At 34.8% G+C, this 25378-nt stretch overlaps 2 protein-coding genes across 2 annotated transcripts; both read left to right on the top strand.

Moving 5' to 3' along the window:
- Positions 1 to 975: 975 nt before the first annotated feature.
- On the top strand, positions 976 to 12976 carry LOC119997680 (WD repeat-containing protein 75). The gene is made up of 16 exons (XM_038844843.1): positions 976 to 1199; positions 1280 to 1465; positions 1611 to 1784; positions 2465 to 2873; positions 3504 to 3622; positions 3702 to 3779; positions 4855 to 4995; positions 5386 to 5430; positions 5578 to 5744; positions 5962 to 6040; positions 6135 to 6220; positions 6704 to 6833; positions 7709 to 7844; positions 9767 to 9933; positions 11826 to 12024; positions 12428 to 12976. Exons 1-16 carry the CDS (start codon positions 1080 to 1082, stop codon positions 12631 to 12633), a joined length of 2442 nt encoding a protein of 813 aa, XP_038700771.1. The 5' UTR covers positions 976 to 1079; the 3' UTR covers positions 12634 to 12976.
- A 6218-nt stretch (positions 12977 to 19194) lies between these two features.
- Positions 19195 to 25257, top strand: LOC119996984 (serine carboxypeptidase-like 17). The gene is made up of 15 exons (XM_038843760.1): positions 19195 to 19337; positions 19456 to 19601; positions 20817 to 20893; positions 21046 to 21168; positions 21268 to 21370; positions 22025 to 22062; positions 22177 to 22278; positions 23092 to 23178; positions 23293 to 23439; positions 23903 to 24025; positions 24104 to 24175; positions 24585 to 24703; positions 24795 to 24908; positions 25005 to 25059; positions 25174 to 25257. The coding sequence occupies exons 1-15, from the start codon at positions 19195 to 19197 to the stop codon at positions 25255 to 25257; spliced, it is 1533 nt and encodes a 510-aa protein (XP_038699688.1).
- Positions 25258 to 25378: the final 121 nt, after the last annotated feature.

Raw genomic sequence — 25378 nt, forward strand, 5'->3', positions numbered from 1 at the left:
AGTCGCCGACGTTGGCCATATTAGCCGAATCTAGCTCTTTTTCAAACAGTGGTTGTGATTTCACGAAGCTTTTTTGACGACTCAAGTGATAATCGATTGTGGGTGATGATTGGGGCTTTGATCGGGCTAACCTAGAGCTTCATTTCGGTAGTTGGCTCGTCGAAAACGATGGACGGATGGCTAGCTTCCGATATGGTGGAGCAAAGAATGAGGAGGAAGAAGAAGAAAGAAGGAAGAAGAAGAAGGATGGAGGATATTTTTGTAAGTTTACAGGTTTTGTCTTTTTTTCTAAAGTTTTTTTTAGGTTGTCATTCTTTGAATACAACTTTTAGTTTTTATCCTTATGGGTAAAAACCCCTTAAAAGGTGTGCGCATAAGAGCCCGTGTACTAATTATATTGTAATAGGATATTTTGAGAACATGAAAACTCGTAAGGACAATTGTAATAAATAAAGATGTAATGTTTTATTGTTTAAATTATTACTAATGATTATATTCGTGTCATATAAATAACCCTCAAAAGAAATCTTGGGAACGCTAACCTGGATCCCCATTGCTTGCTTATTTGTGCTCCCAGTACATTTAGATCCTGGATCCACCATTGACCATAAATGAAAAAACTATAACTTGGCCATATTTGAAGATAACCAAACTAATGTGGAAAGTTCAAACCACCATAAAATGCATCTCCGTCTAGAGGATAAAACGAATAGGCTAAGTTTGCCAGAAGGAAGGAGGACGAGTTGGCTTGCTTCCTCCTTCACACGGTTCCACCCCACTTGACACAAAAAAGAAGAAGATAGAACTTGCAAAACATAAAGGATTATACTTTGGTGCAAAATTGAAGTTAGTAGAGGGGCTGATTTGCACTCTTAGAAGAAATATAGGGGCTTCTACGTCTTTCTATTTCATGAGGAACGGTCTAGATTAAACTGGATAATCAAACGGTTACAATGGCTCGGGTTGTTGGTTTAGGGTTTAACAAAGCCCTAAACCAGTAAACCACCATCAACGGCACCATATCCTTCCCGACCGGGAATTGCAAAATTGATTGCTGTCTTCAGAGAAGGAAAAAAAAAATGATCAGAGGCGGTAGAAGCTACGTATCATCACCTCCGGCTTTCTCCAACGACGTCAAGAGACTTCTCGTTTGTACCGGCAATGCCGTCTCCATCTTCAGCACCTCTACTGGCTTACAGGTTAACTCTTCAAGAGTTCAATCCACGTTAAGCCTCCACGTTTAACTCAAAATTTCATTTACGTACTTTCTTGATTTCAGATTGCGTCCCTGGAAGGTCACACAGACCTTGTCACAACTGTGATAGTCGTGCCGGCGACAAGTCAAGCGACTCGGAGATTGTGTTACTGCTGGACGGCCTCGCTCGACGGGACCATTCTGTATTGGGATTTTTCCGTGCCGGAGGTGGTGAAGAAAGTCGATATCCGGTTCCCTATTCACTCCATGGTAAAGCAAACACTTTTTTCTCCCGTAGCTTCTTCTTTTGGAAATACAAAGCTCAATTTGTCTCAAATAGTGATGAAGAGGTCCTTCTTATGCCTAATTTGGTATTGTATAGTTTGAAGGGATCAATGACTATTTACATGTTCAGGTAATTCCATCTATACTAGGCCAACCAGCTGAAAGCAATAAGAAGGAACCTAAGCTTTTCGCTTATGTCTCTATTGAAGATGCAAGAAAGCTAGCAGATGGTTCCACAGCTTTACATGGACATATTAAGAAGTGTAACTTAACTGACTCACGTCTGGGAATAACTTTGGCAGAGGTACACTCTCATGGATCCCTTTATGTTACCTTATTTGTTCTGCCACAGCATTATTTTCATGACCTTGTAAAATTATAGTTGGTTACAATTTAATTACTCAACTCTCGAAGAAACTCGTGCTTTAAAGACTGTTGGGAATTATTGGATTGGATGAACCTTATTTATTAGACTAGATGAACCATATGCAATGAGTTTCTGGTAAAATTAAGCATATTATCTTGTTGGACATCTGTGCGTGAGAGTCAAAGTAACTGTTATTTGTAAGTGTTAATATCTAACATCTGGTTTTGAACTATGAACATGTGCATAATCTGTGCATCCACATTAAAAAATTTAATTCATAAAATCCATATTTGATGGATAATTTTGAAGTAATGGAGGATGAAGGTGTCCGCCCTTTGAAAAGGGTAGCAGATTTGAATTTTTCAAAATTTTTTAAAATATTAATAAGATTAAGCAAAATGCCAAATGCATTGAAACACTCATGTTGATCAGCAAGCCTTGTTTCAATACTTGTAAAGCATTATTTGACATCACATTACAAGCTTGCCATGTTGGCCGCATCATGCTGCATATGAATTTTATAGTTATAAATGTCTGATCTTTACTTGTTGAATTTGGTACTATGTTGGTTAAGTGATAAAAGTTGTATTGAAGTTCTACTTATCACTTTTTGACAGACAAATAGGCCAGAGTTTATCACTATTAGTTCTATGGGAAAGTTCTTTGGTATTCGAGACAAGCGCAAAATTCGTATATGGAAAGTCCCAGCACTGGATGCTGCAAGTGTGGAGATTAAGAAAATGACACTACATCATACAAAGAAAATGACGGTTCTTACATTTCATCCTACTCAGAATATTATAGCTGCAGGTGATGTGTCGGGGAGAATTTTAATTTGGAGGGGCTTTGGTAATACAACTTTTGCTCTTGGCAATGGTATGGTGGATGGAAGTTCAATAAATAACACTGAAGAACGACCTGGGGTGAGGGGGAATGATGATGCTGATTCCTGCTCAACATGGCATTGGCACCCTTCTGAAGTTACTGTATTGTCTTTTTCCTCTGATGGGGCATATTTGTATTCAGGTACAGATAACATTTCTACCAATGAATTCTGGTTGATCTTTTCACACGCAGTTTGTCTTGCACTTTGTTTATAGATGAATCATGCATTAGGGTGTTGGAATGGGGCAAAAAGTTAGTTTTGCTTTGGATATTCTTGATATAAGAAGAAGTTTGAGAATTTTTTTATTGACTGTTCCTGCTGCTATGGTTGTGAGTATTATATATATTTTGAAATCACTTGAACCATGCAACAATTTATGGTTTTCAATTAACCTGATATGTTCCATTTGTTAATTCTTAGTGTGCCATGTATTTGGCTGCTTATAGATGTTCTTTAGTTCCTATGAACCAGAGCTTTAGAAATGTGTTAAAATTGCTATCTTGAAAAATGCTATTTCAAGAAAAGTAGATATTGCAAGAGATGAAGTCGGATATGTTATTTTAGTTGTGCTGGAGCTGGTTATAGTGTGCATGTATACACATTGGAATGTTTGATATTTTTTCTTGACCATTTTGATGCTGGCAATAATATATATAGAAAATATAAATGTTCGAAGCTCACTCATCTTGAAGCTTTTTTTCCCGTGATTATTTGTATATTATATACTGGCGAAAAATGCTCATTCTCATTGAAGTTTTGTTGGTATCCAGGTGGAAAGGAAGGAGTTCTTGTTGTCTGGCAGATGGACACTGGAAAAAAGAAATTTTTACCTAGAATCGGTTCTCCCCTTCTATATTTTACAGCTTCCTCAGATCCAACACATTGCTCTGTAAGTAGCTATTATTGTTTGGAGATGCATTGGCCGATTAATTACTAGTTTCTAATTATACTGATACAAAGTTCTTTAGATATCTTGTGCAGATAATCAAATCCATCTTGTAAAGACACCCTTAATGGAAATTATCAGGTCCATTTCCGGGATTAAGGTTTGCTTCTGTCGACATTAATCTATGGTTGGCCTGCGATCTTATGTGATTAGTATATGCTTTTTGCTCTTGGTATTCTTTTAGTGAATGTTTGTTGACAGTGTTGATATAGGATTTATGAACCTTATCTTCCATTAAACAAATTATTTACTGCTTATGGACTGAGTTGTACTGAAGTGCGAAATTTGCATATATGCTGCTTGGCTTATTTATTTTAATTGCTTGCACCCTCTCTATGTGTAAATTTCAGTAAGTTTTACGATTTGTAGGCATCAATACCGGGTAATGAGAAACAAGAAAGAAGGGATAAAAAGAGGGAGGGGAACTTGAATAGGAAGAAGAAAGAGACCAGGAAAGGAAGAGAAGTTGGTTTAAATAATAGAGAGAGGACTTATTATTTTTTTGTTTTTTTTTTCTGTCCTTCCAACTCCGCAAGAACAATTATGTTAAACATTCACAGTCATCTGTGGGTCTCATTCTATTTGACACAACACTCTTGAAACATGTGGAAATCATTCTTGCAATCCTCTGGCCCGGCGAACCCTTTAAAATTTAACAAAAAAATAAATGGAATGAAACTTTAGGAGAAACTTTCTAGTTGAGCTCAAACTCCCTAATCCCCATGCCCCCTTTAATTCGTATGACATTTGCGGTTATGTGAATCACAAATGATATGCCAAAGCTTCTAGAAACGTTCCAATAAGCCTATTCATTGTTCAGAAGTCACACGCACTTCATTATTAGAGACATTAAACCAAAAGAAATCTTACCAGCGATGTCTATGCCTCCTTTCTAAAATTTTTGTCTGTAGTGACCCTTCTATAGACCAACTTTCAGAAAGCTTTGCAACCTTTTGATTTCACACTTTCTGGTTCAGCTCTGATGCATGGACATGTAAAATGACAGTAAATTAGTAACCTGCTGCTTATGTTCTCTCTATTTTCTTTGGCTGTGACTCTGCGTAAACACAGTGTTTTTCCTTGGGGCTTATTCAATCATGTTTCTATTCTGCTGTAACTTTTAATCATGGTAAAGAAATGTTTACATTGACCTAAAATGTCATTCGATTTTTCAGCTTCCTTGGTCATCCCCAGAGTTATATAGCAATGTTTATAATAAAGTCAGCTTCAATCAAAATGATGGTCTAGTTGCCTTACCTACAGAGAGATATTGTATCCAGCTTTACAGCCTATATGATGACCGTGAAATATCTGAGGTGAGGTTTTTCTGCTGTAAATTTGATGTTTATTAGTGTCAAATCTAATGTATAGCTCATATATTATCCATTGATTTTCTAATTCTGGGGATTCTTACCTTTTATCAGAGGTTGTAGTGCAGATGTGTTCTTATTTTGATAATATTCTTTGTTACGGTATGCTTTATGCTGGACCTCTTCAGATCTCTAAAAAGTTGGTTTCTAATTTTACCAATTGATTCATTTTCCTTTTCTTTGAATTTTGTTACTTCTTTAATCTGTTTGATTTTATGCCTCACAGTTGTGTTGGGAGATTTTATTGCACTTTATTTCTCTGCGAACAAGGATATTTGTATAAGATTTTAGCCATTCGTTTCCGTTATTTGGAATTTGAAAATACTTCCGTTCCAGGTTCAAGTTTGCGAGAGAAACCATCAACCAGGTGATGATGTCACGGTAAGTCAACTTCCACTTTCTTTTAGCATGAGACGATACTTTGGTGGTGATTCGTACTTGCAGCTTGGTTTCCAAAGATACATCCTTAGATATAAAATTGCTGAATGTTTAAGTTAAAATCAATGACTTGGAATGTTGGTGTTACAGGTAGTAGTCACTTTAGTATCTCTTTCCCCAGATGGCTCTATGATGAGTACTGCTGAAGTAAAACTCGCTGAAGAGGGCCTAGGAGGGATTGTTTGTCTTAAGTTTTGGTCTTCTGAAGAACAGAATAAAGATTTCAGCTTAACCACCATTGTTTATGAACCTCACAGGTTTGTCTCTGCTTTTTAGTTGAGCAAATGAAAATGATAAATGTTTGTGTGAGAGGTTGAGCTGTGACAATTTTGTTGTTGATGTGAACTTTTTCAAGATTTTTTGTTTTTGGCGTAATTTTGTCTTTGTAGCTAGCTGATACCTTTTGATGCTGATTTCGATTATAATTTATTTTGCATAGTAGTGATGAAGGTACCTGTCATTGTCATTGTGCAGGGACGCAGGCATTTCTGCTGTTGCTTTCCACCCTACCAAGCATATGGCTGTTAGCTCATCATATGGTGGGGACTTCAAGGTAATCTTTCGTTTGAAACACAAGTGATTATGCACTTATTGCTCGAAATTCAAAGAGTTCTGTGAAATCTGCAATTTCCTTTATGATATGTCAGGTTTGGGTTTGCAGAGATGGGATTCGGCAGGGGAATGAGATACTTCAGAACTCCAGCTGGACTTGTCATGCCGTTGGGTCGTATAAGTAAGAACTCGCTTTATTCTGGGGTTTTGACTTGTTTCCTGACCCCTTCTGGAATGTGAAACAAAAAGAAATAGTTATAAAGATGAAGAAAAAATTTAATGGTACTGAAGTTTTTTCTTTATGAATAATCGAATCCACTTCTGTGGAAGTAAAATTTTATAAACTAATAAAAGATACTATTGAGACCCAGCTTCATCTTTCATTACCAAGACTAATTTTTCTGGATCTAATTACTTGTATTTTTCTGATATTTTCTGCCCTATAGTTTGTTGAGACCATTTTTTGCTTGCAGTTTTTTAAAGTATTTCAATACTCCATATAAGTTGGTCCTCTGGGAAAGAAAAGCTATATGGCCTTTTGATATTCATTTGTTTCTTATCATGTACTTACCTGATGTCCTTTTGATGTTCATTTATTTCTTATCATGTACTTACCTGACCCCATTCACAAAAACTTGAGAATCTTTCCATCTTTCTCTTCCAGGAAAAAGCCAATGACAGCAGTGGCATTTTCTGGCGATGGTTCTGTTCTGGCTGTTGCTGCGGAAACTGTGATTACGTTGTGGGACCCAGACAAGAATGTTATTGTGGCCGTAATGGGCGAGGCTATCATGGTATATATATTTTTTAAATTTTTTTCAATCTTTATTCTTACCCTAATGTATTATTAGAATCAGATAATGGCAACAGGTAGTCCCTAGATATCTGATTCTGGTTAGAAGATCTTTGTCCTATCCTTCTCTTATAGATTGTGCATCATGGTCCCTATAATCATCCTTATCATAGAATGGAAGCATGTACTGTGTGGGATTTGACCCTAAGTAAAGTGGTTCACAGTTCACTGCATATGTCTATATGAAAATGCTTGCACGCTAATCTGAAGTCTGTTTGACTAAAGTCTTTTAAAGTTTATTCAGAAATCTTTGCCTCGAGCATTTGTAACTTTTTAACCTTGAGGAATATTTAGCATACTATTTTATACATAAGAAAGAATGGTGGTTAGAAATGCCTGAAATACGAGAATGTAAAAACATAAAAAATTTTGAACTAAATTGCTTGATGTGGGAGGTCATGGTTATCCCGGACTGCGTTCCTGAAAAAGTGGCCTGCGTGAAAGAAGAGGCGGGCACTCTTGTGTTTCAACCCCAATATACTATTCATAGTTGTGGGGCACTGTGTAGTGTGTTCTTACAACCTCTACGATAACCAAGTGAATGGGGCCAGTGCATGGCAAACGGAAACGGTTCATCAAACCAATTCTCGCCTCAACCCCATAAATAGGAATAGGGGTACTTTACAGTATACAAGTCGGGCGTAATTTTAATTTGTAATCATTTAATAGATCAATTTGGCTTTCCAGCACACTTGGCATAGACATACATTTTTTTAAAAAGAATTTTACATGCTCCTCTCTCCCTCTTCTACCCATTGCTCTGGAAACATTATCACTACTCCAAAGGTAATTGTTTTCTGGCAATTCTTTTTGCAGCCAATTGTGAACCTCTCTTTCGTTGGTAATTCAGAGTATCTTGTTGCTGCATCTTGGGGTTCTTCTAAACCGCAACTATCTGTTTGGAGTATGTCAAAGCTGTCAGTGTCTTGGTCATACAAGCTTCATGTTGAAGGTGAAATCCTATATTTCTATTTCGCTGGAAGAGCATTGTTACTGCATTATATAATTTTCACTATTCTTTTCGTTGTTGCTTGATATAACTTTGTGTCTTTTTAATGCACCTTTTTCTTCTGTTGAAATTATTTAATGTCTTAACATGCTTATATAAGCCATAAAATCATTCTCCAGCCGCTTTGATCTGTAATATGATCTTCAGAAAATCTTGTACAGCGGATGTTTAAACTTGAAATCAATCAATGAGATTTTGAATGGCTTCCTGTTCATGATACAATATATATAGCTTCTTTAAGCACCCGCTTGGTGCTCTATTGAATCTTCTTCCATCAAAAGAAAATATGTTATGATATATAAAGTTAAAAGGGAAGGAGTAGATAACTACTCAACCAAGAAGTTAGCAACTGACATGCCCTGCATTTTACAGAATTTTGTAGATTTTGTTATGGCTGATTTAACCATAGGGTAATGCGGAATGGGAAATCCAAAAGTTTCCTACTTTTTCAATTCTATTAAATTAGGATTCTTTTGGCTTTTTTATTGCAATTTTTTTTCTAGAAATAGATTTGTTGGGTGTTCCTTTGAGTTTGAATTATTAAGTCTTATTTTGGGTTCATATTTTTTATTCAGAAAGTCCAAGAGCCTTTATTCTCTAAGTTTCCCATTAGGAATAATTTAAAGTCAGAATTAAGAACCCTAATTGTAATGTGAAGATGCATTCAAAATAAATTGTGTTAAGGTTGGGATACAGGTCCAAAATCCAAGCCTGGTAGTAGATTAGGAGTCCTCTAACAAGGACAACTCCTCATAAGAGTTTATTAATAATTATTTTGGACGGTGGCTGGTTGTTTGAGCTCAGTATCTATCCTACTTTAAACTGGAGGTATTTCCTGCCTAACTGATCCTGCTAGGTTAGCTGGGTAGCATTAGTAATGGTATATTGTGGGCATAATTAGATCCCTAAGTGCAGCTTCTCCCACCCTATGTGCAATAACGTTGAGTGTCCGGAGCATTGTTGGAGCTAAAAAAAGGTCGAGTGGTTGGAGAAAATGCTTACTCTTAAATGATTCCCTAGAAAGAGTCGAGCGGTTCGGAATGCTACTATTTCATAAGATGGAGGTAGGATCTTTTTTTTTTTTTTTTGTAGTCTGTGCTTGATTGGAATTCCCTTGGTGCTCCATTGATGATTTTCCTTCTTTTTATTTTTTAAACAAGGGATAGTAAAAACATACTTGGACCATGTGAAGGTTGTGATTAGCCTCTAGATCATTAGTGATGACCCTGTTATGAAAGTGATGAAAGACTTGCTAGAATGAGATTCAGACGAAATTACTTGTTGGAGATGGCTTTTCGATACATTGATTACATTCAAAGAGAATAGAGATGGCTTTTCGATAAGTTGAGAGAAGGCTAGTAAGAACTAACCAGAAAGTGAATTAAGAGAAGATAAGTCAAGAGAGAATGAGAATTGGGAGGGAGCAGGGAAGAAAAACCAAGAACAAGGAGAAACGAAGAGAAACTGAAGCTTTGATTTTTTTTTTTGGTCAAAATAAGCTTGCTTCTGTCTCTCGCTGATGTGGATTTTCCCTAAGAATAAGATAAACTCTTGCAGGTCATATATAGGCCAAAGCCCAAAGATAAAAAAAATGGAAAAAATATAAACTACACAAAATAAAATTGCCAAAAACAAGTGAGCGCAGAAGTCTAAATAAAGAATAAACCCAAAAAAAAACACTAAAATAAGTGGTGCACAATCACCCAACCACAAAAGTGATTGAGCTATCCTCTAGTATCCATAAACTGTTTTGAGAAGAAGCTCTGATGGTGACGATGATGTTGAATGCTATTTATGCTTCTAGCATTGCTCAATTCTCATTATTTAGGGTACTTTTAACAGTGTTATGCATGTATATCATGCAGCTCTAGCATGTGCCACGGATTCGTCTTCTTTTGCTGCTCTTGCCCTTTGTCCTGAACCAAAGAAAGACGCCCAATCTGATAATTCTATGGTTCAAGGAGGTGATGGATTAATCTTATTATTCAATGCAGTGGATCCCATTCCTGTGGCCACCTGGTCTGTAAGAAAGGTATTATATGTTTCTTGCCTTGAGTATTTTGTTCAGGAATTGCTTTTTCCATAAGGATATACTTCTTTGGCCAACCCTCACATTGTTTGGGATCAAAGACTTTCATGATGGTAGCCCTTTTTTTTTCCCCCTGAAGCTTTGACTGTCAAGCCCGATATAGTGAATTACAAAAATTGTTTGTCATTATGAACTTCATTTTATTGTAAGTTGGTATGTAATGCATCTTTTGTAAGGAAAAAGTAAAAAGAGAAGACATTGTGGCATATGGTACTGACTAGTGTCTAAACCATATTATACATGTTCAAACTGAGATAGTGTTTACTGTGGCATACTGGCATATAGTACTGACTAATTCTTGTTGCCATTCTGCATAATGTTAGTGTACCTTCTGTATTTTATTTTTAATTCATGTTTTCCATGTGCCTTTTCAAAGTTTTTTTTTATTTGTATTTTTTCCGTGAAATGAAGAAGGAAGCAATGCTCAGTTCTAAGAAAACTAAAGGAAAGAGAATGAGAGGAGAGTTGGTCTTTGAAAGAGGACTTGAAGTGGAAGATGGGGGTAGTCATTCTGGGTTCATAATTGCTTGAATAGGTCAATGGGGAACACGAAAGCCAGAAAAATTAGGGATAACCAAGTGCCCAAGAGGATAAATCAGAAGGCCATGTTCTGAATTCTGAGAAGCTATTTAAGGAGTTATTATACTAGTTACAGAAGAGAGGCTTATCCATCATCAACTATTAGTGAGATGCTGAAAACATCACTCATACTTTGCTCCATTGTACATGGACCAAAAAAATTTGGCAAGCCATTTGAAGTATGATGGTATCAGTTGGGTCATTAGTGGAAGTTTGATTGCACTATGCAGGATCAAAATAAGGGGGCAGATCTTAGAGGGTATCCCTATGATCACTTGTTGTGGATAATTTGGCTGGAAAGGAATGGCTAATAAATTTTCTGAGAAAGACGGGTGTAGACCACTTCATGGATTGGTATATTTGGGCGTAAACCACTTCATGGATAATTGGTTTTCAATCATTTCTTCTGGTTGTCTAGGGATCTTAGCTTCATATATATCTTCAAACTTCATATATATCTTCAATCTAAGACGCGGACTAATATTATGTTTCACTCTGTCATGTCTCGTTCTTTGGTCTTTTGGATCTCTTCGTGAGCGATTTTTAGTTTTGGTTGTACTTTGGTAATCTACTTTGACTCCTTGGGTTTTCCTTCTTAGTGGCCCTTAATCAAATTTGAAGAAGAAGGTAGTTATTAGAGTACTGCTAGCGTTGCATGCGAAAAGCTGATATGGTCCCCCAAACTGACGGACTTTTCGTAAACTTCCAGCCGCCTGTTATGTTGTTGAAGCTACTTGTTCTCTTCTACTATACCACGCTCATGAACTTGCTCATCAAAGGCTTCAGCTCTTGTATTTATAAACCTCACAAGCACATAGGTCCTCTTTGTGTGACTTCTGAACATCTACGCCACTTCTGCTCTGCCTCTAGGGCCGATAATCCATAGGATTTTCAAAGGAAAGAGAGGTTATATGGATGAATATCATTCCAATGAAAATTATAAAGACGCTGCAATTCCCTTTCATGTAAATTCTCCTCTTTTCTTCGAAAAAAGTGAATTTTTTTGGTATTTAGGTTATTTTTCTGTTCTTTTTTTAGTTAGTCCAGAAAATTCTGATATTAGTATTGAATAGTGAGAGGAGGTAATGTTTTAGTGCATTAATATGGCTCATCCAACTTCTTGCTGGGTCCAATAGTTTTATAGCAAGCCATGTTTTCATCACTTTGATTTATCTAATTCGTCTGTGTTTGAGCTCAATGAATTTAAGCAGAATGGCCTGGTATTCTGAACAAACAAAAAAAAAATTTCAATGCAGGCCAAAGGAGGAGCTCTTTCTTTCATTCAAATGACTAAATCCTCTGCGGAAGAGAAATCATCAGATGGGAAAGCCACTCAAGTAATGCTTGCATATGTAACAAGCGATCATGAGTATGTTCTCTTTGACCCGTATGACACAGAAGCACATGGACTTGGCATGATCCACAGGGATGGTGTTGCTGCCTCTGAGGAAAATAGTGAGTGTTTCTTAGTCTAATTGTTTTAAAAAAATTTGCAACCATTCTGATATCAGCTTTAAGTATTAGACTTCTTACTGCAGATTAAAATGTTAATCTCAATTTTGCCTAATCAGGAGTTAAAATTAGGCTTGTTCGACTTAACATGCAATTTTTACGTAGTAGAATTATTTTGAGATTCTAGAACGGCTTTAATTGTTAGATGCTCATGAATAGCGGCTCTAGCGGCACCACATAAACATCTATGCCAAGGAGGATGTTTTAGTTGTTATATAGAAGTTAAAACAGCTAGTGGATGGACAGGGGCACAAGTCTGGATTATAAATTTATAAGCTTTGGCAATAAAGTATCTCTTATACCTAAAATTTTCATCCGCTAATTTGCTTGTATGCCATTTTTATAGGAAATTTTGGGTATGCATCCATCTACGGGGAGCTCCCAGAATTTGATGTGAAGAGCAAGCAAAAATTTTCAGTTCCCTCTGTACCATCGGAGAGACCTTGGGAAACCATATTCAGTGGATCCTCACATGCCCTTCCACCGCTTAAGAAATTGTGTTCACCATTTCTAGAATCATTGATGGAGAAAAGAAAAGCTGTTATAGAGTGAATCCGGGGAATGCTATAGGCAAGTGTTCTTTTCTCAACTTAGTTTCGCCAGATTTCAGAGAACAAGACCATGTTTCTTACTCAGGCTCGAGGCAAGGATGCTGCATGAATATGCGAGCAGTTTGATGGTAAACATCAGAAACTATTGTCGGTTCGCGGAGAAAGAAATATAATATCTCTCATTTAGAAGTGATGATGTTTTAAGGTTTGTTGTCCATGGGCAAATGAGAGATTCGTTTTTCACACTTAAGAGCTAATGCTGTAGGAATATTACCTTCATAGCAGAGAATTTTGTAACGGCACTTGGAAAATTTTGCATGTTATGAAAGTCGAGTATTAATATTTTTTGTCTCCAAAATATTTTTATTCTCTTTTAGAATGTTTAAACCTAATAATACTAACATCAGCGGTATTTAAATGAGAAACATATTTCTCTATTACACGGTATGGGGGTGAAATGGGACTACTGCATCATGTTATCTGTCACAAATAAAAGGAAGAACATGTCAACATGTCCAAGGAATGGATATACGCAGAAGATTAAAAATGACATATCACAGTCCACCTAAGTACGTAATTGAAAAAAAACCAATGAGTCCATTATCATCATCGTAGCAAACATGTTATGCATTACATTTATTTGATTTTGGTCAGTCTTCCTATCATTTACTACCTAACAACTTTCAGGCTTTGGGTAAGTCTAGACTTGGGACAAACAAGTATTAATCAGTCTATTATAATCATCGTAGTAAACACGCCACACATTTATTTGGTTTTGGTCTTTTTATCATTTACAATTTCAGGCTTTGGGTAAGTCTTGACTTATGAACAAACAAGTAGAAATCAATCTATAATCATCATCGTAGTAAGCACGCCAAGCATTTATTTGGTTTTGATCTTTTTATCATTTACAATTTACAAGCTTTGTGTAAGTCTTGACTTGGGAACAAACAAGTATCAATCAATCTAGTATCATCACCAACGAGAAGTGACTCGGTTGACAATCGACTGGGTTAGACATATGTGTGCCCAAAGTTCGATTCCAACGAGAAGCAAATTTCTCAATGGTACTTCAAAAAAAAATCAATCCATTATCATCATAGTAAGAAGCACGCCGCGCATTTATTTGGTTTTGGTCTTTTTATCATTTACAATTTTCAGGGTTTGGGTAAGTCTTGTCTTGGAAACAAACAAGTATAAATCAGTCTATTATCATATCGTAGTAAGCACACTACACATTTATTTGGTTTTTGGTCTTTTTATCATTCATAATTTCCAGACTTTGGGTAAGTCTTGACTTGGAAACAAACCAGTATCAACCAGTCTATTATCATCATCGTAGTAAGCACGCCACGCATTTATTTGGTTTTGGTCTTTATATCATTTGCAATTTTCAGGCTTTGGGTAAGTCTTGTCTTGGAAACAAACAAGTATAAATCAGTCTATTATCATATCGTAGTAAGCACACTACACATTTATTTGGTTTTTGGTCTTTTTATCATTCATAATTTTCAAACTTTGGGTAAGTCTTGACTTGGGAACAAACCAGTATCAACCAGTCTATTATCATCATCGTAGTAAGCACGCCACGCATTTATTTGGTTTTGGTCTTTATATCATTTGCAATTTTCAGGCTTTGGGTAAGTCTTGTCTTGGAAACAAACAAGTATCAATCAGTCTATTATCATATCGTAGTAAGCACACTACGCATTTATTTGGTTTTGGTCTTTTTATCATTCATAATTTCCAGACTTTGGGTAAGTCTTGACTTGGGAACAAACCAGTATCAACCAGTCTATTATCATCATCGTAGTAAGCACGCCACGCATTTATTTGGTTTTGGTCTTTTTATCATTTACAATTTCCAAGCTTTGGGTAAGTCTTGACTTGGGAACAAACAAGTATCAATCAGTCTATTATCATCATCATAGTAAGCATACCACACATTTGTTTACTTTTGGTCAATTTATAATTTACAATTTCTAAGCTTTGAGCCAGTTTTGACTTGGGAACAAAGTATCAATTACTCCGCACTAATTTCGCCTTCACTTGACATAATAGGTCCAAATCTCAATGCCTAGAAAATTATGCATGTAACATACAAAAGCCATTGTGTTTGTATCAAAAATGACTTTCAATCATATATCGACACGTGGCATAATGGACCCACTATTGGGTGCTCTCAACAAATCAACAGGCGATGTGTGGCAAGGCTAGGAGATTCTATTCTAATCGTTAGTCTATTTTGCAAGGATTATAATCATATTTGTCTAGATAGAATCCATGATTAAGTTGCTGGAATTGTCCAAAAAGGTTTAAATCTAGGGATTTATCTTTGAAACAGTTTAGTTTTCTTTTATAAAGGGGCAGTTTGCTAGCAACAAGGTGAGAATTTAGCTAGAAAAGATCGTAGCAGGTGAGAAAATCAAGGAGTTAAATGCCCACACGCTCTTAATTTTCCCAAAAAATGTTTCCAGCCACTACGTATCAACTGAGGACTAAATCTGTTGCACTTTGACAAACAATCAACTTTCCTTTGATTATCAACTAGGAGCGTTCAGAGATGGCAACCGCCAATCTCAATCATCAACAACAAGCAAGCAGCCAACACAAATAGGAAGAACATGTCCTAGAAATTGATATCCGCAGAAGATTAAAATTTAAAACTCTGTATCAGCAAACAAAGTTATAAATAACTTGTCCTAATTAAGGCAGTCTCACGTCCGAGCAATCAACAAGTCTTTTGAACAGTTCAAATCATAAACTAATGGTCAACTAAAATGCTAATGCTTACCAACAATGATGCACATAGTATTCTTATTCTAGCTGAAGAGTAACATACATCTAATATTCAATTTTCACAAGTGCATTCGAGACTTCGGGTGATCCATGCTGAAGCCAATCCTCTGCACATACAAGGGTTTCCACTGTCTCTTGTTGCAAGCAACTCCGGTACTGGTCCAGCTCTTTATCCTGAGCAGGCCAAGAAACATGCAGTTGAAGTGGAGTTAGTTTTGATGAAATACTGATCAGTTTTATTAATAAAATGTTTCTAATCAGTTTTATGTTTTTGTAGATCGGAATCGATGTCTTGAATGAGTAATGTTTGATACATATTTAACACAACAATGCAATGGTAATATGATTATTTGTAATTGAAAATCTTACAAAAGGAAACACAATACCAAATTTGTTTTGGAATTACAATTGCAATTAAACCATCATTTTACACAAAAAGTAACTCATCCTTGTGTCTTTCCCCTCTGTTGCTGCAAAAGTGCAATTAGTCATGATATGAAAGGTATATATGTGTGTATCTAAGTTTTTAGGATAAAAATATTAATTTAACATAAATTATATTTTTAAGCATGGATAAACTTATAAATTTCTTTTCTCAATCTTTTTAAGTGTGACAAAAATTATTTTTGTATTATTATATTATTTTTAGATAGAATGTATAACCTGAAAGTAGGGATCACCAAACGGCTCGTGAGTCGAGACCCAACCCTAATCTAGCTTGGGTCCCTTAGCCAAAACCCGACCCAAGCCCAAAAGGGCATCAGGCTTGGACAGTTCAAAAATACTTTTAGACGTGCTTGGGCCTTAGTTTTGGGATAGGGCCTGACCCAGGCCCGACCCCATGATTAATTCGATATCTTGACATTCCATAAAGCCAAAATTTCAATTTTAACTCCGTAATATATGTGGATTGTTATGTAATTGTTAGCAATGTGACCTGACAGTTTGAAAGAGTGAAGAATTGAGTATTTATTCATAGCATTACCTCCGCCAAGAGAGAATAGGAAAAATATTGTGTCTAGATGATTGGCGTAAAATTGGACAAACAATACGCCCAAAGCCCTACTCGGGTCCAAAGCCGGCCCATAAGCCCAAATTATTTGGGCCTAGACCGGGTTTGGACTGTCATTTTTTGTTCCAAGCCCGATCCGAAGCTCAAATGGTCAATCCGGGCTTGAACCCTAAATTTTTTGGGTTGGGTTGTGCAATGCCGAGGCCTACCTAAAAGCCATTAAATTGTATTATACATGATATTTTTGAAAAAAAAAACCCTCAAATTACATTGTAATTAAGTATATCAACTAGATAATTTAATGTGATAACCTTAGAAAACACTAAAAATTTATTACAATTTCCTTTGGTAAACCAAACACTTTAATAGGATTACTTTGTAATCACATTATCACAATTCAAATATTACTTGTAATGAGAATCCTATTACCATTGCAATACAATGAACCAAGAGAAATTTTATCTACACACCATTAATCTATTATCTTTATACCATTTTTAAAATTTTTGTAGATAACATAAATATCCTTGTATATAATGACGTATTAACCCTTAAACTAAAAATTTAAAATAAATAATTTTTATATATTTAATTAGAGACTACTAAGTTTACACCAGAATTTTTCAAAGGTAAAAAAAACAACAATAGGATGTCTTTTTTCTGGAAGAAAAACATGTCCTATCATTTTTCTTCCAAAACAAACACAAGGCCTGTCGTTTTTCTTCTAGAAAAAAACAACACGACCCTACCAATTTATGGTGATATTACAAATCGACAGAAACTGTCGTTTGTTGTGAAGAAAAATGATGGATGGTATCTAACATATAAACAACATGATGTTACCGTCTTATAACCTTAGAAACGGACTTGGTGTGCTGATTTTTATTTCAGCCATATTCTAACCAGAAATCGCCCAACGTTTAACAACTACACACACTCACTCATGTTATATACAGAAATCAGCAAACCCACTTGTTCAATTTGAGAGATTTCATTAGATATAGAAATATTTAAGAGAGAATTCACAAAACCTTACCTCTCCTCTAAAGCCTTTTGACATTGATAATGAGAAATTTTTGGTCGTCTACTTGCACGGTTTTGGACGTTGATTCAGATGTGGAAAATCAGTGGCAGCTGGAGTCTCAACATGGGAAAATTGGTAAGAGACTTGAAGTTTGAATGCATGTAAACTTAACACTAATATTTCTAATATTGTATAAAACAAGGGTAATTTGGTCTTTTCACCACAAATTTGTGTGTAGACTTATAAATTTATGGTGTAAACTTATCATGTGTAAAGAGTGGTGTAGAGATAGTAGATTAGTGGTGTGTAAATAAAATTTCCCATGAAAGAAATGGGTCCTGAGTGTTTTTTGTCCCAACTATCTCGAATGCTGACACATGGTCCTTGTGAAATATGGGTCCCACATGTCCCATATGATCCATATGAATGTGTACCATTGTATTAGGCTATTAGCATTTATGGTAGTTGTAGGGGCAAATTCTACAATCGTTGAATAGTCAACTTTTATCTTTGAGGGGCTTGTTTGTACCTTTGAGTCCTGCAATTGTCACAACAAGAACAACCGTGAAAGCTCTTAGACCGGACTGGGGTATGCCGATCGTAGAGGCTTCGACGATCAAGTCAGTAATGATCTGTGATGGGAGCCCGGCGATGGTCTAAGTATTTGTTTCAGTATCTTTAGTGAGGGGATCGAAGATTTTAGGGTTCTAGGTCGCAATGTTCGAATCCCTCTCTCCAAGGTATGAGAAGAATATTTATATGAGAGTGAGGACCGGCCTCGGAAGTTGTGTTGCCCACTCGTGTCCTATTCAATGGGACTGCATGGTGTAAGTGTATGAAAGTTAAATATCTCGATGGTGTCAAGGTTGATAGTCGAAAAGTAAGGTGAGGATGCTACAACATATGAGGTGACTGTGACACGTGTCGGTTGGGATATGGATAGTAGTGGGGGCAACAATTAATGCATGGATATAAGATCATACCTGGGGATTTGTACCTGTCATGTCCACGAATGTAGGTGTGAACAGGATTGGATGATGCTCCCTTGGAGAATGATCATACAATGAGTTGGCGCTCGGGTGTGCCAACGCCTTTGTTATGGTGGCGCCATCGTGTGGGCGCCAATATAATAAAGGTACTGCGAGACATAGTTCCTGTCTAAGGGAAAGTTACTATGAATACAGTAAAGCAAGTATAAGGGGAGACGTTAGGCGTTATAGTCAGACGTGGTGTCAGACATGCTTTACGTGACAGTACTGTCACTAAACAGTGCCTTGAAGGTTGTACTTTGGCCTCAAAACGGGTCCTAGTGTGGGCCTAAATGTATTGGTTTGGCCTGTGGATTTGGGTCGTCCAACTTGGGTTTGTCGTTATATAGCCCAGTGGGGCCACACGATTTTGGGTAACTACAGTAGCTAGGACGTACATGATACATATGAAATCGTGGGTCAATCCACTTGGATATATACACACACTTACACATATATACAACATATGTACATATATATACATCTATATCTCACCAATTCATTGCTTTATTTTTTATTTCATCAGATCACACGAACCACGTGAGACATTAATAAATTTCAGTATTTCACCAATCCATTTGTGTGCGTATATATATATGTGTGTGTGTGTGTATGTATCTATCACCAGACACCAATATTCATTGCTTTATTGTTTTTTGTTTCATCAGATCGCGTTAATTAGCGACGAGATTCAAACTAATGGCAGAATCACATTGTGAAAGAATTTGGGTCTTCCGACTCGTACTGAATGTTATGCTTTTCTCTGGACTCGTGGCTTCAGGAGCCATCGTCACCAGATTACCTGGTTTTAATGGCGATCTTCCTTTCTCACTCGAAACCGGGTCAGTTCATCTCTTATATATATTCTTCTTTTATATATATATACATTTTTTTTCCATGTCTCATAAGTTTCAAAACTAAGATTAAATTGTAGTAAAGTAATGGAATTTGCGTATTTAGTTATATTGGTGTAGGTGAGTCGGAGGAGTCACAGCTCTTCTACTATTTTGTCAAGTCGGGAAGAAGCCCAACACTAGACCCTCTGGTGCTTGTGCTCACAGGAGGTCCTGGTTGTTCAGCCCTCTCTCCATTTTTTTACGTAAATGGTAAATATTTATTATTCCCTATGTATAACTTGTTTGTTTCATTCTTTTACTATGTTTGCCTGCCAAGAACATTCGCCCCACAAGAGTTAAAAGGGATTTGGGGCTCTACAATTCATCAATAATAACTGTTGATTTTGGTCAAACTAAATGTCACATCATTTTTTAAAATTTATTTTGACCCGGACGATCTCACGTCAATATTCTCTCCTCATGTATGTTGTTTTTTTTTTTTACTTTATTAAAATATAAAAAACTTGATATCATATGAGTCATCATATGAGAATTTCAAATCTAAAATTTAAGAGGAATTGTAAAGCCCCGAATCCGTTAAGAAAAGGAGAGTTTGAAAGAATTTCAATACAAAAAGGTCTATTTTCTATCAAAATGCTCTTGAATTCTCCCAATGCCAGTGCAAACGCTCCTGCCAAGCACGCTGTACACTATTATCTTCCGCCTGTTTGATAGGGAAAGCGGCTCCGCCATGCCAAACAGAAAATTTTCGCTAACGGATTTGCTGGTGCAAAAGAAGCTCCCTCTTTTGTAGCAGTTTTTATCGCTGCAGCTTTTATTTTTAAAATTTTTTTAATGTATGGGTCCCACACTTTTTATATAAAGTATTACTATTTTACGCATGAGATCCATCTAAAATTAAAGTTGTAACATTATTTATTAGTATACCTAATAGATTTTTAATATAAAAATTGTGTTTAATGATTCAAATATAATTATATTTTAATAAAAATTATAAATTAATTATATTTATGTATTTATAATTATTATAACAGTAAATTTAGTATTGAAATAAAATAATTAAAATTTAAAAATACAAATAAAATATATTTTTAAATTAATAATTATACTTCTAAATTAGTAATTATAATACAGATAAATATCTTAATTTTTATATAAAACTATTTAATAATGTATACCTAAAAATAATATAAATAAAAAATATATTTATTTCATTTAATTTACTAACAAGTTTAATATAAAATTTATAAATCTAATATTATAATACTTTAATTCAACAGTTTTTCTGCTAGTATCAGTTTTTAGTTCACCAAACATCTCACAGCATATTTCACAGCTTTAAGCTCAGTTTTTTTTTTTCCTACAGCATTTCCGCTAGCATTGAAAATCTATCTTTCCGCTCTACCAAACAGAACCTTTGTCATTTTTTTTTGTCTAAGCCAATTGTTTTTTATTTTTCTATAGGTCCGTTAATGTTTGATTATGCTCATTTTAATGGAAGCTTACCGCCCCTTGAGCTAAGCCCATATTCATGGTCACAGGTATGAATCAATTGTGCACATTTTTACTAATTTTGTAAGTTAAATTAATTACTAATTTTGTAAGTTAATTAATCACTAATTTTAATGTCATAATACTACTATACTTCTACAATCATAACTCTAAAAAAAGGACTTAATTTGAAAACTTTCAGAACGCCAACATAATATATGTGGATGCACCGGCGGGCACCGGATTCTCATACTCAACGACAAAAGATAATTACTATGTTGATGACCACAAAATTGTGAAAGTATTCTATCAGTTTCTGAGAAAGGTAATGTAAACAAACAAAACTGATTAGTCCGTAATTAATTTTGGGGTTAATCTAATTAATTAATTAATTAATCGCTTGTGTGTGTGTTTTGTATTGCAGTGGCTGGTTGAGCACCCTCAGTATCTGAAAAATCAACTATTTATTTTTGGAGACTCTTATAATGGCCTCACTCTCCCAATATTAGTTCAAGATATCCTCAATGGTAAGTTACTACAACTGTTTCTTGATTCCTCTATTGGGTAATGTAATTTTTCGTCACTGAAAAATATGACACAGTTTAATTGTTGGGGCATAAAAAAATCAAACTAAGGGCAAATGCAATAAGAAATAATTTACTGGGCCAACATTTTTGTTGGCCCGGTCCCACCTCTATTACATAAAAAGTCAAGTCAAACACGTATTCTAATACAGCCACATCAGCAAAACACAAATTTCTATACACTTTTTCTTCCCACACACTTTCTCTTTCCACCCAACCCAACAACATTCCATTCCTCCATATTATCCACAACAAAACTACACCAAAACATTAAATATCAATACATCCACATCAGCAAAACACTTATCCCAATACAGTCACATAAGCAAAACACATTTTACAATACAGCCACATCAGCAAAAGACAACATCTTTGTTGGCCCAATACCACTTCACCATTGCATTTGCCCTAAGAAAGCTATCCGAACAGTGAGACATCTGCCCATGTGTGCATGTTGAAATAATTTTCAATTTTGAGTTCCAAGTTAGAATGTTTGAAAATTCAGTGACTGAGTTGAACACGGGTCATATTTTTCAGTGACCAAAAATTATATTACCCCTAATATTCTCTGACATTATCATTCATTTTGCCATGCAGGTAATGAAGCAGGGTTGAAGCCACATATGAATCTAAAAGTAAGATAATATAATACAAATATATATACATATATATTATTTTCTTTTTCTTTTTATTTTATAATATATATTTAATATAATCGTTGGTTTTAACATTTCCTTGAACAATTGAAGGGGTATATCCTTGGAAACCCAGGAACAGACTCATTCATTGATGACAATTCAAGACTCACTTTCGCTCACAGATTGGCTCTCATACCAACTGAACTCTATGAGGTACATTATATTGGCTCGTTTGCTTTGATTTGTGAATTTGGAGATGAGAATGAAAAAAAAAAAAAAAAAAAGATGTCAAGAAAGTTATTTTTCCTTACATCCTCATTGGTTGAGTTACACTATCATACTACTTTCTTGACATCATTGATTTACTTAGTCCTATTTGGTTATAGTGAAAATATTATTTGACATTATATGACATATTTAAATTAAAAAATAACCTTTAATTGGAATATCAAAAATTAAAAATTGTAAAAATAAAAAAAAAAAATTTTTTATTTTTTATGTTATCATATTTAATCAATCAAAGATGAAATAATATAATAAATGATATATTTAAACTACATCATTGTGGTTATTTTTGAAATTATATGATTTTCAAAATGACTATTTAATTAAAAATAAGTGAGTATTTTAATAAAATTTTCTCTTTTTGGGAGGAAAATAAAATTATTCCTTTGAGAGCATTCCAACTTTATTTGAACAGTTCTGCCACTCGTCCCAGCAACTGGGATCCAAGTTGCTGAGGTATATAAAGGAGATTTCCCCCTTACACTTTTAATCTTTTCCATATACCTCAACAACTGGGATCACTGGGATCCTAGTTGCTGGGACAAATAGCTTTTTCGTGAATAAATTCTAGATTTCAAAGATTTTACTAATCAAACATATGAATTATTAGCAGAAGGAAAACTCGAAAAGCTAAGCTGAATTTCGCGAACCAAACGACATCTACATATGCTACTACTTTGTTGTAGGTTTATTTTTCCATTATAATTATAATTCTGCTGATATTAAGTTATTAATTCACAGTATGCAAAAGCGACTTGCAATGGCGATTTCGTAAATATAGACGCAAAAAACACCGAATGTGTGTCATCCATTGATGAGTACCAGAAGGTTAAATTCACTCTTTTATCCCCCTTTTTTTTCCTGAAATTACGAATTAATTAATAAACCAGTACTGACTGAATTGATATATATATATATATATATATATATATATATAATTAGTTGATTTTCCAAACAAATGTGATGCACGTATTGGAACCCACCTGCCAAGTTGAAGCACCAGCAAAGGGAATGCCAATTGAAACACTAACAATATCACATGATCATCAGTCTCCAGAAGCAACCTCCAATTGCGATGAATATGAGAAGGTTAGAGACAATTAAGGGATTAATTAAGGATATATATATATATTCACTTTTAGGGTTTAAATATTTTTTAAAATTTAGAAAAAATATATTTATATTTTGATCGGTCTTACGAACCCAATTATATATTTTCTGTTTGAAACTAAAATTAAACGCAAACTGAAAAATATATGAAATATTTTTTGTTTTATATCTAACGATCTAGAATTATCATGCATTTTTTATGTTAAATTTGAATTTTGTTTTAAACAAAAAAAATTTATCGTTGAGTTCATAAGATCAATCAAAATACAAATATATTTTTTTTATAAATTAAAAAAATTTTAAAACCTAAAAATTAGGACCTTATAGGAGAATTTCTCTATATTATATATATATATATTTCTTCTTCTTCATTTTTTTTTGAAATAAGAATTAATTAATAAACAAATATTGACTTAATTGGCATATATGCTACATGTTGCAGCAGCAGCACGTATTGGAACAAATCTGCCAAGTCGAACCACCATCAGAAGGAAGACAAAGTGAAAACCCTGAACCAAATCTTATCTTCTCTAATTCTCGTGGTTCTACTTCTAATTGGTGTCGGGTAATTTTCATTAATTCTTTCTCACATTAATTTTTTTTTTATTAAAATTAGTTAATTACTTGGTCTTCTTTATGTTAGGATAATGATCGTTTGCTCTCTACGATTTGGGCTAATGATAAAAGTGTCCAAGAAGCACTCCATGTGAGAGAGGTAATTAATTACTGAATAATTACAACGAAAATTATAAAATCACAGTAGTTGGTATCCCAGTTATCGACGCACAGGATCCAAGTGTATTTGTGAGTTCCACATGAACTCAACAGCTCGGATAACTGAGATATGAGCCACTGATGGGATCCATGTCATCACTATATCCCTAACAATTTCTTCCATAACCTGCCATAACAGTATTATGTTATCTAATTACATTAAATTTCATTATTACGTTGTCTAATTAGATTGACTTTTGTTATTACGTTATCTAATTATATGTTATATGGCTGATTATGGCTGAATTTGTTAGGGATACGTAGCGCTCCCGTAATTACATACATCTTACTCTTAATTACATTAAACATATTTATTTTCAAATAATTTAACACAAAATTGTGTGATATAGAACACAATCACAGCGTGGAAGAGGTGCAATGTCAGTCTAGCCTACACAAGGAATATCATGAGCACTTTTGCTTATCATCATAATCTAACCAACCAAAGCATAAGAGTTCTAATTTACAGGTAACTCTTATTTCCAAAGATTAATTAATTAACATAGTTTTATTATTATTATTATTATTATTATTATATTTTGAAATTGACACATGCACAGTGGGGATCATGACTTGACTGTTCCATACATTGGGACACAAAACTGGATCCATTCACTCAATTTGACTAAGAACGAACGTTGGAGGGCCTGGTTTGTAGATGGTCAAGTTGGAGGGTATGTATGTTTAATTCAAATTTTTTAATCAATTTGTTTAATTAATCTTCATTTGTGCTTAATTAATTAATTAGGGTATTTAATTTGATTTTGTAGATACACAGAGAGGTTTTCAAGAGGTGACTACAGGCTCACATTTGCGACAGTGAAGGTAAGAAATTAATTAAAATCACTTAATTTTAATTATTATTTTTTTTGTGTGTTCTTCAGTGATAGTTATACATAATTATGTGTATATTAATTGATTAATTAAGTGATAATGCAGGATGGTGGTCACGCAGCTCCGGAGTACAAACGCAAGGAATGCTTTCAAATGGTTGATCGTTTCCTCAATTATTACCCTCTCTAATTACATGAATGTATTAATTTCAATAGTACATATATATTGCTTTTTCTATATATGTAAGATACAAATATGTAATTTTTGTTTTTGAATATTATCAGTTAATGTTTGAGTGAAGAGTTTGAGC

Source organism: Tripterygium wilfordii, chromosome 4 (genome assembly GCF_013401445.1).
Source record: "Tripterygium wilfordii isolate XIE 37 chromosome 4, ASM1340144v1, whole genome shotgun sequence".
Lineage (NCBI taxonomy): Eukaryota > Viridiplantae > Streptophyta > Magnoliopsida > Celastrales > Celastraceae > Tripterygium > Tripterygium wilfordii.

Excerpts from the sequence above, each read along its gene's own strand:
- LOC119997680 (XM_038844843.1), top strand. The coding sequence starts at position 1,080 with ATGATCAGAGGCGGTAGAAGCTACGTATCATCACCTCCGGCTTTCTCC. Across the intron at positions 3,780-4,854 it reads GGTCCATTTCCGGGATTAAG|CTTCCTTGGTCATCCCCAGA; the intron begins GTTTGCTTCTGT and ends TCGATTTTTCAG. Across the intron at positions 5,745-5,961 it reads ATTGTTTATGAACCTCACAG|GGACGCAGGCATTTCTGCTG; the intron begins GTTTGTCTCTGC and ends GTCATTGTGCAG.
- LOC119996984 (XM_038843760.1), top strand. The coding sequence starts at position 19,195 with ATGGCAGAATCACATTGTGAAAGAATTTGGGTCTTCCGACTCGTACTG. Across the intron at positions 19,602-20,816 it reads TCCATTTTTTTACGTAAATG|GTCCGTTAATGTTTGATTAT; the intron begins GTAAATATTTAT and ends ATTTTTCTATAG. Across the intron at positions 21,169-21,267 it reads TCTATCAGTTTCTGAGAAAG|TGGCTGGTTGAGCACCCTCA; the intron begins GTAATGTAAACA and ends TTTGTATTGCAG.